This window comes from Hippopotamus amphibius, chromosome 6, assembly GCF_030028045.1.
Source record: "Hippopotamus amphibius kiboko isolate mHipAmp2 chromosome 6, mHipAmp2.hap2, whole genome shotgun sequence".
In the NCBI taxonomy this organism is placed as follows: Eukaryota; Metazoa; Chordata; class Mammalia; order Artiodactyla; family Hippopotamidae; genus Hippopotamus; species Hippopotamus amphibius.
In genome coordinates this window covers 129,769,976-129,784,907 of record NC_080191.1, presented here as the reverse complement: position 1 = coordinate 129,784,907, position 14,932 = coordinate 129,769,976, and the positions used below count along the sequence as shown (strand labels likewise).

The 14,932-nt window shown below is 39.1% G+C and overlaps 1 protein-coding gene across 1 annotated transcript in view; it reads left to right on the top strand.

The window, feature by feature from the left end:
- The window catches only part of ERICH6 (glutamate rich 6), a 34,901-nt gene that overhangs the window by 9,967 nt on the left and 10,002 nt on the right, over positions 1 to 14,932 (top strand). The window contains exons 4-10 of the mRNA XM_057737798.1: positions 2,698 to 2,760; positions 3,023 to 3,078; positions 3,174 to 3,290; positions 5,959 to 6,072; positions 7,192 to 7,349; positions 7,790 to 7,860; positions 8,748 to 8,893. Coding sequence (XP_057593781.1) covers positions 2,698 to 2,760; positions 3,023 to 3,078; positions 3,174 to 3,290; positions 5,959 to 6,072; positions 7,192 to 7,349; positions 7,790 to 7,860; positions 8,748 to 8,893 — 725 coding nt within the window. The remainder of the gene's footprint in view (positions 1 to 2,697; positions 2,761 to 3,022; positions 3,079 to 3,173; positions 3,291 to 5,958; positions 6,073 to 7,191; positions 7,350 to 7,789; positions 7,861 to 8,747; positions 8,894 to 14,932) is intronic.

Here is a 14,932-nt window from a genome sequence, read left to right as displayed (position 1 = left end):
GCAAGGACATTATCTGATTGGCTATTGCTTAAGGTAGCGTTACAGTAAGTCCCCTACATACGAAAGAGTTCCATTCCGAAAGCGTGTTCGTAAGTGCAACAAAGTTAGCTTAAGTACCCAACTGACACAATCGGCAAATAGTACAGTACTGTCATAGGTTTATAATACTCACATAATACATAAAAAAACAAACAAAAAATAAAGAAAACATTTTTAATCTTACAGTACAGTACCTTGAAAAGTACAGGAGTACAGTACAACAGCCGGCATACAGGGGCGGGCATGGAGTGAACAGACAAGGAGAGTTACTGACTGGAGGAGGGAGAGGAGGTGGGAGATGGTAGAGCTGAAGGAGCATCGGCAATAGGAGTTGGAGGGCGAGCTGCAATGTCACTCACGCCTGATGTGGATGGCGCAGGTTCTGGTTCTTTGCTGGATTCAATTCTATCTACCCTCTGGAAAACACGATCCAGTGATGTCTGGGTAGTAGTTCATTTTTTCTCGTCATAGATGACACAGTTGCACTGGATTGCATTCAGCAACCATTGCTGCAACCTTCGTGTACCATTGTACATTCGGGTCCTGTGCCTCAAAAACTAACAGTGCCTCCTCCAATAAAAAAAATCCATTGCCATTTCTTGCATCGTGAATATCTTTGGTTCTTCATTTACTTCTTCCTCTTGTCTCTTTTTGTCTTTTCTCTGGGCCTCCAATTCCATCAGGTCTTCATTAGTAAGCTCCTCCTGTTGCACAGCAACAGTTCTGTAAAGTACACAGAAGCACAATCACTTGTAGAGGATGCACGCATGTGACAGTGTATGCCAGACACGTGAACAATTTTATGTGATTGAACTCGGGAACGCACATTCCTATCTTTGAAAGTTTGCACTTGAAAGTTCATGTGTAGGGGACTTACTGTATTTGGGAAAGCCCAGTTGGCTGTTTGTGATGGGCTGTTCTTAACCTTGTGGCATTAACCTTGAGGAATTGACTCTGGCTTAGGTTTCACTTTGCTTACAATTGGCTACCAAGGCATTAGAGCCACCCATCAAATGGCTTCCATGTTTGATTACTTTTTTTAAAATTTATTTATTTATTTATTTATTGGCTGTGTTGGTCTTCATTGCTGCACACGGGCTTTCTCTAGTTGTGGCGAGTCGGGGCTACTCTTCGTTAAGGTGCACAGGCTTCTCGGTGCAGTGGCTTCTCTTGTTGCAGAGGGTGGGCTTCAGTAGTTGTGGCACTTGGGCTCAATAGTTGTGACTCACAGGCTCTAGACCACAGACTCAGTAGTTGTGGCACACGGGCTTAGTTGCTCCACGGTATGTGGGATCTTCCTGGACCAGGACTTGAACCTGTGTCCCCTGCATTGGCAGGTAGATTTTTAACCACTGTACCACCAGGGAAGTCCTATTTGATTATTTTAACAGCAGGAACCTAGTGTACCTTTTCAATTTTTTCATATCTTCTTTTGCAGGTTTTTTTTTTTAAATAGAGAACTCATACGCAGCTCTTAGTTTATTCCTAGGTGTTTCACAGTCGTCTTTTACTGATGTAACAATTGGAATCTTTTTTTCCTATTATATTTTCTAACTGATTATTGCCAATGTACAGGGAAACTATTGATTTCAATGTATTAATCTTGTATCTGACTCCCTTACTGAACTTTCTTATTCTAATAGTTTATCAGTTAAAATTCCACTAGACAATTACAATTCCTGTGAATAACAGCAGTTTTATCTCTTCTTTAATTATTTTTTGCTTTGCAGTGTATCATGGACATCCTTCCATGTCAGGAAAGACTGATCTAATTCCTTGACATGACTGCACAGTATTCCCTCATATACCTACAGTTACTGTGACTTATGTAATACCTCTGATTGGCAGATGTTTCAGAGCTGTTTGATTTGCTTCTGACCTCGTCCTTATGATGAATAATGCCTTAATGGAAGTCTTTGTTCATTCATTTTCTTATATACACCTGTGCTGGCATTTCTGATGGGCAAAATGCCCAAAACATATTTTTAAATTGTTCAGATACTCTACATAGGAAGTGTGTCATCTTCTGAAGCCCATCTCTTTCTCCAGCACCAGCCCTGGCTCTACGGGGAAAATGGGTCTGCCCTCTTCCTTTACCTCTGTCCCCCCGTAGGTTGCTCTGATTGGTTCTGCATCATCCCAATCCTATCTGCTTAACCTTCTAGACATTAACTCTAAGTGGCCCATGTGTTGATGGCTGTCTTCTCCATTTCCAGTATTGCCCTGGAATCTGCAGAGGGAATTATCCTGGTGGTTCAGTTCACTGTCTTAAACTGGAAACCGCCGCTGCCACCACACCCCAGCACTCTTCTCCCTGAAAAATCTTTTGCAGAATAATAGTCATAAATTAGACAGAACAGTACTTTTAAAAGGCAGAACACAAAAGGGTCTGCAAACCATGATTATAATCAAATATGCATTCATGTAGCATTCTAAGACTAAAAAGCAGCAAGGAAGCATTTTTTAATGTGATTCATTAGTGGTGGGTCTCCTCTGTTTGTTACTTACTGTTGATAAAATTTTATTTGGGAAAAGGCAGAAAATTAAAAGATAAACACAATAAGGGCTCTTATTTTTCCAACAGGCATATTTTCTTTTCTGTTAGACTTCTTTCCTCCTTTTTCATGATTGATGACAAATGTACACTCTTTTTTGCAGAGAAGGAAGTGCCCTCTGTAGAGAAGAAAGATGAAACTGAAAAGCTACCTTCTAAGTTAAGAGGTAACTGGATGTTTGGCGTCATCCTCTCTGCTGGCAAAGGCAAACTTCCCTTAGGGAACCAGCCTTAACTAGAACAGTGTCCAATCCCTTTAGAAAAGAGCTTCCCTAAGAATATATTCAAGAAGGTGGTGAAGGTAGGGTATCAGGGCATTTAGATGGGGGTGGGGGAGGGTGTGACGGGCCAAGATCTTCAAACTACAGAAAATGGAATATACTGCACAAAGGTTTTAAACCTTCCTTCTAAATCTGTTTTTTTCTCCAGCAAAATGGATAATTAATCCAGAAGAGTCAAAACTAAATATTTTATGTGAGCTGGAGGTAAGAAATGTTTATTAGTCCAACTAGTACTCATGGTAAAAATCGCTTATTCAATCTTCAATTTTTTTCTTTCGCTCTCTCTTTTTAAATTTTAGTTTAAGGAAGACTTCATAACACTCTTTGAGCCCTCGCTGAAAACATTACCCAGCATTGGACCACCATCTATTCTGACATTCAAACAAGAGAGTTCCAATTTAGGCATTAAGTTCAAGGTAATTTTCATTTATATTATTTTTTTTACTGTAATAAATGGTGTAAAAAGCTACACGATGATTTCCACAAAAGACAGTGAACATACTTAAAACAAAATAGGTAAAGAGCTCATTTACTTGGAATAGCACTTAGGGTAGATATATTCATTTCCTAGGGCTGCTGTAACAAAGTACCACAAACTAGGTGGCTTACAGCGACAGAAAAGTATTGTCTCACAGTTCTGAAAGCCAGAAGTCCAAAATCAAGGTGGCAGTAAGTCCAACCTGGAGGGGAGAATCCCTCCTTGTCTCTTGCAAGCTCCTGGCAGTGGTGTCAATCCTTGGCGTTCCTTGGCTTGCGGCTTCCTCACTCCAACCGCGCCTCGGTTGCCCCAGCAGGTCCATGTGTCTGTGTTCAACTGTCCCTCTTCTCCAAGGGCACCAGTCACATTGGATTAGAGCCCACCCTAACGACCTCATCTTAACTTAATTACATCGGCAGAGACCCCATTTCTAAGTCACGCCACATTCACGGTCGCAGGGGTGAGGAATTCAGCATAGCCTTCGGGGGAACACAGCTCAACCTATAACAGTGGCCATAAAGCCTGGCAGCACAGGTGAACCTTAGCTGTATTTGATCACATTAAGTGACCAGTTAATGTCTGTTCAATGGGCAAGGGAGAGGTCACCTTAGTAATTCCAACAGAATACACGCCACCTGCTTTGCCGGAGAGGTAAGGGACTGACCAGTGGTATGATTATTGCCAAATGTGGACAGCACGGCCACGTGGAGAGAGCTGCACACTCCCCAAACTGGAACCTCCTTGATCACTGCTTCTGGGGTACACTAAAAGTACAGGCTTATTCACGGAAAATAAAGAGACACCAATCACGTGAGGCAGACGGCACCGAGGTGTGTGCAGGAGCTGATGGGAATGCCGTGTGGATGCACCCGCATGGCTGGTGTTCACTGCCATTCTGTGCAGCACATTGAACCATGTGATCCTACTGTGTGGTGACACATTAAATACATCACGTAACGTAATGTGAATCAACATTTACTGTTTATATTTGTCCAGGTTTCTAAATTTTATGGTCACCTTATAGACTCTTCAGGCTGAAATTCTTTCTTCAAACATAGCACCTTCCTTTTTCTGAAGCACAAAGGCTTGTATCCAGAAAGTTTCTTGAGCTTTCTTCCCCTGACACCCAGAGATGGGCCTGAACGCGAGGAAGGCCCTGTTGACCTCCTTCCACAGAGCTGTCCCTGCACTGGCCCCTGGGCAGGGCTGGCACCACCTGAATCCCAGGCAGATCTTTCATGTCTTCAGAGATGGGCCTTGACACTGGTCTAGTTCAGGGGTGGCAGCAGCTGGCTGGCCAGCTCTCCTCTCCAGTCATACCCTCTTGAGGTGCAGATTCCAACCATTCATGGTCTTTCAAAGCATTTCTACTTCACCCCCAGGTGAAGAGCAGAAGGGACCACTTGGTGGACCACCAAGATGCTGGTGTGGCACACGCTGTAGCTGGCCTGGCAATGCCACGCTCTCTGCCCACTCTATCATTTGGTAGCTTTGTCACCACCATCTCTCTGTTATAAGGCTTTCCTCCCCAAGTGTTCTGCTTTCAGCGACATGCAGTACTTATTATCAGGTACTTTCAATGGCCTCAAGAGCTGGGCTGTACTCTAGGGTCCCTGGCTGCACTGACCATCTCAGTCGCCCTTTGGCCCCATGGCAGTCATTTTGCGAGGCTCAGAGAATGTTTCCATGGCAACAGATGTCCTGGTGGTTTCATGATCTGCAAGTCATGATCTGGGTTTTTCCTAGAGGTCTGTGCTGAGGCTTCGCTGCTCACCTGCACAGGAGCCTCTGCAGTCACAGCCATGACCTCAGATCACGAACAGGGCCACAGTGCATTCACCCCGCGCTGAGCCACCTGCACCCCTAACTCCCAGCCTCCTCTTGCTTCCCCCGGCCTCCTCGCCCCTTCCTGGATTACCTTCACAGCACAGACAGGAGAATTCAGTGCCCCAACTGGGGCTTCCCTTGAGAAAGGTCTCTATTTTAGAAAGTTGATCATTGTAAATAGTGGCCTACATAGTAATGTCAAGACTTTTTCTTAGCTGACCCTTCTTGAAAGCGTTCATGGTATTCAAACACCTTAGACCATTTACACAACATTAAGTATGCTATCCTTTGTCTCCCGCATCTAGTCACACACTGCATGTCCCCCTCCTCAGCAAGGGACTCTGATGTCAACAGTAAAGTCACTTCTGCAACTTTCTTCTTACACTGAGGAGGCATCCCAAGGACCCACACAGCTCCTGATGGGCTCAGGTGTGCCCCAATGAACTGCAGCAGACAGAGGCCCCTAAAACACCACCTCAGCCTCCTCAGTCCTTACCAGCCCTTGAAGAGAAGTGATGTCTCATTACTGGCATATACAGATCTTGCTGGCTTGGTGCCTTCTGCTGTAGGATCTCGGCCCCCTCAAAGTTCCCCACCAGCTATCTCTGGGAGCCCTCATGGTGTCTGACAGGAGTTCTCAAGCAGGTTGGTACATCCTCATCACCTCTGTTGTCCAACTGGACATTCACTGACCCTGCCCAGGGCCCTGAGTCCTCCTGCTCTGAGAGGCTCTGGGCCTCTTCGTGGGCATGTCTTCATTTTTTCCCTCCTCTCTGAAGGAAGAAGAGGAGGAGGTATCGCCCATGTGTGAATTCTGTGGGAGCGATCTAAGAACGTTTCTCTCCAGTGTGGATGTTTCCTCTGACTACAATAGCTCTGAACAAGTAGAACATGTAAGTTTTAAAGCAGGTTTACTGAGGAAACAGTGTTCTTTTCAGACACTAATTTAAACATAAGCAGTATTTTCTCCCGCATCTTTCCACTGCATTGCCTCTTTTTTTTCTTGGCTGTGTCCTGTGGCTTGCGGGGTCCTAGTTCCCCAACCAGGGATCAAACCCGGGCCCCCAGCAGTGAAAGCCTGGAATCCTAACCACTGGAACCACCAGGGAATTCCCTGCATTGCCATTCTTAAAAGTGTTATGTGTTAGCCGCTGGGGCGATGCAAATCATAACCACAATACCGTTTCACACCCACTAGGATGGCTGTAACCCAAAAGACAGATAATAACAAGTGCTGGCAAGGATGTAGAGAAAATGGGATCCTCATACACTGCTGGAGGGGAATATAAAATGATGCTGCTGCTTTGGAAAACAGTCTGGCAATTCCTCAAAAAGTTAAACATACAGATACCATATAACCCAACAAACAATTCCATTCCTAGGTATATACCCAAGAAAACTGACAACATTCGTCTACCCAGAAACGTATAGACAAATGTTCACAGCAGTGTGGTTCATAACAGCCAAAAAGTGAAAACAACCCAGATGTCCATCAGCTGATGAAAGGGGGTAAATAAATGTGGAGTATCCATACAATGGAACATTATGCAGCCATAAAAAGAAACAGAGTGCTTGTACATGCTACAACATAAGTGAAAATATTACGGTAAGTGAAAGAAGCCAGTCACAAAGTACCACATGCATGATTCCATCTGTGTGAACTGTACAGAATAGGCAAATCTATAGAGACAGCAAAGAGATGAGTGGCTGCCAGGGGCTGAGAGGAGAAGAGGAGAAGCAGTAACTGATAATGGGTACAGGTTTCATGTTGTAAAACTGATGCTTGTGATGGCGGCACAGTTCTGTGAATATACCAAAAAACACTGAACTGTACACTTTACATGCGTGAACTGTATGATATGTGAATTATATCTCAATAAAGCTGTTACCAAAAAAGTGTTATGATAGATTTGTTATCCAAAACACCATTAGCCTTTTCTTGTTTTTTCCCCGCGCCGGTAATTATCTTTATCTAGGACTGATGAGATGAAAATGACCTCTTTGTTTTTCAGAGCTCCTGTTGTAGTTACTTCCAAAATCTGATTGACTACATCTATGAGGAAAAACAAAAAATCCAAAGCTCTAAAGCTGAATTAATCTGTATTGACCCTCACGCCGCCCACGGTAGTGAAGTCGACAGACTCAAAGCAAAGGAAAAAGCTTTGCGGAGGTAACCGTAAGCCTTTGATATTAAAACTCAGATAGGCCCACTTAATTAGAGAGCCTTTTGTAAAATGAACCTCATTTTCTCAAAACTGATAATTCTGAAGATGCGTTCCCAGTGAAGAAACCAAAATTGGCCAAAGCAAACTTATTGTAATTCTTGGTGGATGTTATGAGAGTCAGAAGATTTCAGAAACTCAGTGAACTCACTGACTTAAGAGTAGAAATTTACCAACCCCAAATTCTCAAGGCAATTCAGAATTCCTACATTGGAGAAATTTGTCCACTACATACAGTAGAAACACACACTCACTGATTAATCTGGATTCACAAGTAATAACAGCTAAAAATAACAAGGAATGGCATCTAAACAGTAAAAATTTATGGTATACTGTTTTAATCTTCAATACATTTCAGAGTTATGCATCATATTTTTTGATTTCATAGAAAACAGGAGCGACAAATGGCAAAGCATTATGAAATATTAACAAAAGGAAAGACTACTTTCTCTGAAGAAGGTAAGTTCCTCAAAGCAGATGTTACAGATCAGTTATACATCAGAAAGCTCACATGTTTGACCAAGAGCAAAAAAGTAACGTATTCTAAAAATAACATTTAAATTTTTCATTTTGGTCAATGCATCCATCAAAATGGCTCAGAAAATCCCGCTTCTCCGTATTCTGGCTTTTGACATTTTTAGTCTTCAGTTCACTATTGTTATTGATTCAAATAAATGAGCAACATCTATAGCACACTTTACAGGTAGCTAGAAAGAGCTTTTGAGTTCATTGTCTCTCGTGTTATCAAACATACATTCCATTTTGTTTCAAGCTAGGACATGGAAAATCTGTCAAAATTTAATCAGATTCCTTTCTCATAGGCAGGCCCCATCCATCAGGTGGCCAGTATAGCTGTAGTACTGGTACAACTGAAGGGGCACCAATGTTAGAATCAGAAGTTCTGGATTGATATCCTAGCTTTTCTCCTTATAGGCACCCAATTGGAGGTAAATATTTAATCTTTCTGCCCAATTGGGAGTATCAGGCTCCTCCTGTACCACTCAGAGCTATTGAAAAGATACTTAGAGAAGACTTTTTTTTTCCAGCTAAACCCCTCGTATAAAGTTCCTTGGTATTCAACTGTTTCCAACTAAACATAAGGCCAGAAAATTCCATGTAATGAAAATCATCATTTTTACTCTTTCAACAAAATGAGAATGTACCCATTCTTTTTAACAAAAGAGGGCTCTCAATATAATTTAATAAAGGTCCTCATTTTTCTTCCATTAAAAAAAATGTCTGACGAATCAATGCATTTGTAATAGAGTCTGAAATTTCATTTTAGAAGAAAGATTTTGGAAAGTTTTAAACCTATACGTACTTTCGTGTGATTCTTTTCCCTCTAGATGCAAAGCACTTTAAGACAATTTCTTATCAGCTTTCCGTGGATATTCCAGAATTAGCATCAGCTGAGGAAGAACTAACTGATTATCAACCAGAGAAAAGAAATATATCGATTGTTTGTTGTGATTCTAGGATAGCATGTGGAAAGGTAATTAGTGTGTAATTTTTTTATTTGTTATTCTTTAAAAGTCAGTTTTACCTAAAATTATAAAAGCTGTCATGATGACTATGGCAGCGTGGCTACATGACACATTTAACTATTTGTCAAAAAAGAAGTGGTGCAGACTTGGCCTTTTAACTTCTACTAGACTTTATAACAATGCTTTACATATGTTTTAGAAGGAGGGGATATTTTGGTTAAAACTTTTTTACTTTAAAATGTGGTCACTGGATAGTAAGGGACATTTGGCACCCTTTAGAAAACTCAAAAGAATGGGAGAAAATCACCAGAAGTCTCACCCATGTCCCCAAAATCATTATTAATATTTCAGTATTATCTAGATCTGCACTGCCTAGCATGGTTAACGAACACTCCACAGGGCTGTCCACATTTCAAGTGCTAAACAGCTGTGTGCACTAATGGCACGCATGCTGCAGGGCAGATATAGAAAACTCTTGTGGTCACTAAAGGCTCTATTAGACAACACTATTCGAGAGTTTTTAAGCATAGGTTTTTCTTAACACACTTGTAATTATATTACATATGTAATTTTTATCTCTTTTTAACTTAATTATCAACAATTTTCCATGATATTATATAGCTTACATTAACATCATTTTAATATCTATGTGCCTTTATCATATAGTTTATCTAACCATTCCACTGGTATTGGACATAAACGTTATTAATAAATCTTTTGCTTTACTAAATAACATTGCTTTGAATATCTTTGTGTATACAAGTGTAGTTTCCCCAGAATAGACTCCTAGAAATTAAACTCCTGAGACCAGTTTTGTTTCTCTTGGGTGGCAGTGAACTGAGGTGCTGACAGAATCAAATCCAAATCCTGTCTGAAGGAAGGTCTCTTATCCAGCCCTCAAATTACTCCTGCAAATTATCTTTCAAGTTCAATTGCCGGCACACAGTGAAAAATAACTAAGAACACAAGGAAACTCAACACCACAACTGAAAACTCAGAGGATTAGTATCCAATAAGAAAAGACCTACAAAGACTTTGAAAACTGATGTAATCTAACTATGTTTATGAAAACAAAAGATCAGCTTGAAGATATATGCAGGGAACAGAAAACTATAAAGTGACAACAAAGTTTGAAAACAAAAAAATGAACTTCTAGAGATGAAAAATACAACTAAAATTAAAAATTTAAAAGATGAGCGTTAAATGCAGGTTAGACCCAATTAAAGAGAAAACTAATGACCTGAAAGAAAGGTTAAAAAAAACCTATTGAAATTTACCATAATTTTTTTACCCTAACTTTACCCAAAATTTACCCCCAAATTTACATGGGGACAAAAAAAGCTAAGGAATACAGAAAAATCTGTACAGTATGAAAATAGAATGAGGGGTCTAAAATGTATTTGTTCAAAATCCCAAAAGGAGAGGAAAAAGATAATCAGGCAGAGGCAGTATTTGAAGAGATAATGGATGATAATTTTCCAAAACTGATAAAAGAGACCTATTCACAGATTTAAGAATCCCAACAAATCCCAAGCAGGATGAATTAAAAAAAAAAAAAATCCTAGACCCATCATAGTGAAACTGCAGAACACCAAAGACAAAAGAAAATCTAAAAATCAGCAGAAAAAAAAAAGAAGTTCTGTTTACATCTAAAAGAGAAGAGTTAGAAATCAGATAATCTCCCAACAGCAACAATGGAAGCCAGCAAAACATCTTCAGTGTGCTGAAAGAAAGTAACAGTCAATTTAGAAGCCTATATCCAGTTAAAGCATCTTTCAATAAAATGTGCCCCCAAAAGACATGGTCTGGCAAAACAGTTTGTCACTAGTAGCCTCTCACTAAAAGGAATTCTAAAGAATGTTCTTTGTGTAGTTGGATAGTATGAGATTCAAGAAAAATGAAGAGCAAAGAAAAGCGTTTATGGGCTATATGGACAAAACTAAAAGCTGCCTGATAAAACAATAAGAATAATAATGGCTCATTAAGTTTCAAGAAACAGTATAGAGTAAAAATGCTTGAAAAAATAGTACATGATTTGGCAAGAAAGCTAGATGCAATTACAATGTTCTAAAAGTCCTTGGTTTGGGAGAAGGGCAAATACATAGCTTAACCTCAGGCGTTGTAAATTAAGTTTGCTTGCTGAAATTTCTGGGGTAGCCAGAAAAATAACAGAAGCAGAGAGTATAACTTCCAAGCTATCAGAGGCATAGTAAAAACATAATTTATTTTAAATACCTCCCAAAAGATAATAAAGGATAAGGGAAAAGAAAAACACGTAACAGAGGACAAATAGAACACAGCAAGGAATGTCAGTAGTTATATATAGAGTACATACTTCAGTTAATAAACAAAGAGTGTCAGACAATTTTTTAAGGAAAAATTCCAACCATATACTGATTACAGGAGACATATCTTAAATATAAGGATACAAAAAGATTAAATATAAATAAACAAAAATGATGTATCATGAAAATACTGAAGAACATCACTAGAGATAGAGGACCACTTCATAGTGAGAGAAGTCTTAATCCACCATGAAGGTATAATGTTACAAAATATTTTTCCCATGTTAACATAGCCTCAAAAAATATAAAGCAAAATTTCATAGAAGTAAAAGGAAAAAAAATTAATCCATAATCATAATGGGTTACTTTAGCCTGCTTCTCTCAATAACTGAGAGGACTACTGGACCAAAAAAAAAAAGCAGTAATACAATAGAATATTTGAACAACCCATTTAACAAATTTGACCTAATGTTCATAGATTGGAATATTTTAAAGACGACATTCTTGGGACTTCCCTGGTGGTGCAGTGGCTAAGAATCTGCCTGCCAATGCAGGTGGGTTTGATCCCTGGTCCAGGAAGATTCCACGTGCCATGGACCAACTAAGCCCATGTCCACATCTACTGAGTCTGTGCTCTAGAGCCTGAGAGCCACAACTACTGAAGCCCACATGCCTAGAGCTCATGCTCTGCAACAAGAGAAGCCATTGCACTGAGAAGCCTGCGCACTGCAACAAAGAGTAGCCCCCACTCGCCACAACTAGAGAAAGCCCACACACAGCAATGAAGACCTAACGCAGCCAATAAATTAATTAATTAAAAAAAAAAGATAGTGTAGTGTTGGGGCAGGATAAACAAAGAAATCCATGATACAGATTAGTTCAGAATCGGACTTATTACACGTAGACATCTGATCTATGCCAGCAGTGGCACTGCACAGTAATGGAGAAAGAAAAACCTTTTCAGTACACAGAGCTGGGACAATCAGATGTCCATAATTTTTAATGAAATTGGAGGCATACCTCACATCATACAAAAATCATTTCCAATGGATTAAAGACCTAAGTGTGAAATGCAATACTACAATGACTTTCTTTTTAAATAGGAGAATAGCTTTATTACTTCAGGTTAGGGAGAGATTTACTGACCAATTTTAAAAAGCAGTATCCATAAAGGAATTGATAAATTAAAATTAAAATTTGAAAGACAAGCCACAAAGGGAGATATTTTACAGGGCTTTTATCCTAAATGTATAAAGAATTTTTATAAATCAACATTAAAAAAAAAGTCTACCTAATAGAAAAATGAACTAAAAAAAGAACTTGACCGCCTCTCCAAGGAGAAAATTCAAATGATCAATAAACATGAAAAGATGCTCAACCTCATTAGTAACCTGGGAGAGGAAAACTGAAACCACAGAGATCAGTATATACCTATCATATTGGCAAAAAAAATTGTGAAGTCTGATAGTACTGAGTGCTAGAAAGGACACAGAATAACAGTCACTATTATTTGCCTCTAGTGGGAATGCAAATTGGTACAACAATTTGAAAATCATTTTGGCAATATCTTACAAAGTGGAAGACATGCATATCTTGGGATTCAGCGATTCCACCCTGGATATATGATCCGAGAGGAACTGGGTACCCGCATACATGCATAAGACTGTTCAGAGTATCATTGTTTATAAGCCAAAAACTGGGAATAACCCAGATATCCATTAACAATAGAATGGATAAATAATGATGAAGTCATACAATAGAATACCATACACAAAAGGAAAGTTATTGGACTACAGCTACACACTGGGATACATATGACTCTTACAAACATAATGTTAACTAAAACAAAATATTAAAAATTCATAATGTATGATACCATTTATGTAAAACTCAAAATGGGAAAAATTAAACTATATTGTTTAGAGATTATAAAAGTGAAAATAATTACTATGAAATCAGACTAGTTGTTATGTCTAGGAAGGAAGAACACTGACTTTGGGATAGCACACAGGGGCTTCTAGAGGATCAGCATTGTTCTATTTCTTGACCCAGATGGTGATAACACTGGTGTTCACATTATAATTATTCGTGAACAAAACAGCATATTTTAGTGCTTGTCTGAATGTATTGGTATTTTATATTTCATAAAGGTGAAAAGCATATTACCTTTCAAAATAAATGGCAACATTTACATGAAAACTTAGATTGTTTCATTGCTTAGCCCTAGGAATTCTTGTATCCATTTTATTGTAATTAAAGATTAGGAAGAAACGGAATTAAACTGAATCTTTAGTTCATTATAAAACGTTGGGTACTAATTCACTTCCCTATTGAGTATTACATAGAAAATAAAACAGTTAAGCTTAGAGGTATAATAAGGAATATCTCTTTGCATTTCTTTCTTCATCTTCCCATATTACACTAGTGTTTTGCTCAAATGAACTTCAACAGCAACCCTGAAAAGGGTTGTGACTTATACTGGAGTGTAAAGTCAGTTTATTGAAGTATAATTTATAGTAAAACTTACCTTTTTTGTATGTACACCTCCATTAATTTTGACAGTTATGTAACCAGCATTACAATCAGGATATAGAATATTTTCATTGTGCTAGGGCTGGGTGTTTTTTTTTTTAACCTTCTTTTGTTTTTATAGCAATATGTGTATAAAGTAAAAGTAGAAAAATAAAAAATAAACCTGATTGAAAAATGGGCATAAGACCTGAACAGACTTTTTTTTTAAAGATGACATACAGATGGCCAACAGGCACATTAAAAGATGCTCCAAATCATTAATCATCAGGGAAATGCAAATTAAAACCACAATGAGATATCACCTCACACCTGTCAGAATGGCTGTCATCAAAAGGAACACAAATAACAAATATTGGCAAGGATGTGGAGAAAAGGGAAACCTTCTACACTCTTAGTGGGAATGCACATTGGTGCAGCCCCTGTGGAAAACAGTATGGAGGTTCCTAAAGAAACTAAAAACACAACTACCATATGACCCAGCAATTCCACTCCTGGGTGTGTATTTGAAAAAAATGAAAATACTAATTCAAAAAGATACATGCACCACCATGTTCACAGCAGCATTATTTACTGATACAATAACCAAGCAACCTAAGTGTCCATCAACAAACAGATGAATGGATAAAGAAAAAAGTGGTGCATATATACAGTGTGTGTGTGTGTGTGTGTGTGTGTGCATACACACATAAGGGAATACTACTCACCCATAAAAGAGAATGAAATTTTGTCATTTGCAACAACATGGATGGAGGTTATTTTGCTAAACGAAATAAGTCAGAGAAAGACAAACACTGCGTTACATCACATATATAGAATCCAAAAGAAAATAAACTAGTGAATTTAACAAAAAAGAAAACAGACTCATAGACATAGAGAATAACCTAGTAGTTTCCAGTGGAGAGAGGGAAGTGGGGAGGGGCAAAACAGGGGTAGGGGGTTAAGAGGTACAAACTACTATGTATAAAATAAATAAGCTACAAGGATATACTGTATAGCACAGGAAATATAGCCAATATTTTGTAATAACTACAAATGAAGTATAATCTTTAAAAATTGTGAATCAGGGATTTCCCTGGTGGTCCAGTGGGTAAGACACTGTGCTCCCAATGCAGGGGGCCCAGGTTCAGTCCCTGGTCGGGGAACTAGATCCTGCATGCCTACTTCAACTAAGAGTTTGCACGCCGCAACTAAAAAAAATAAAAGATACCGCGTGCAGAAACTAAGACCTGG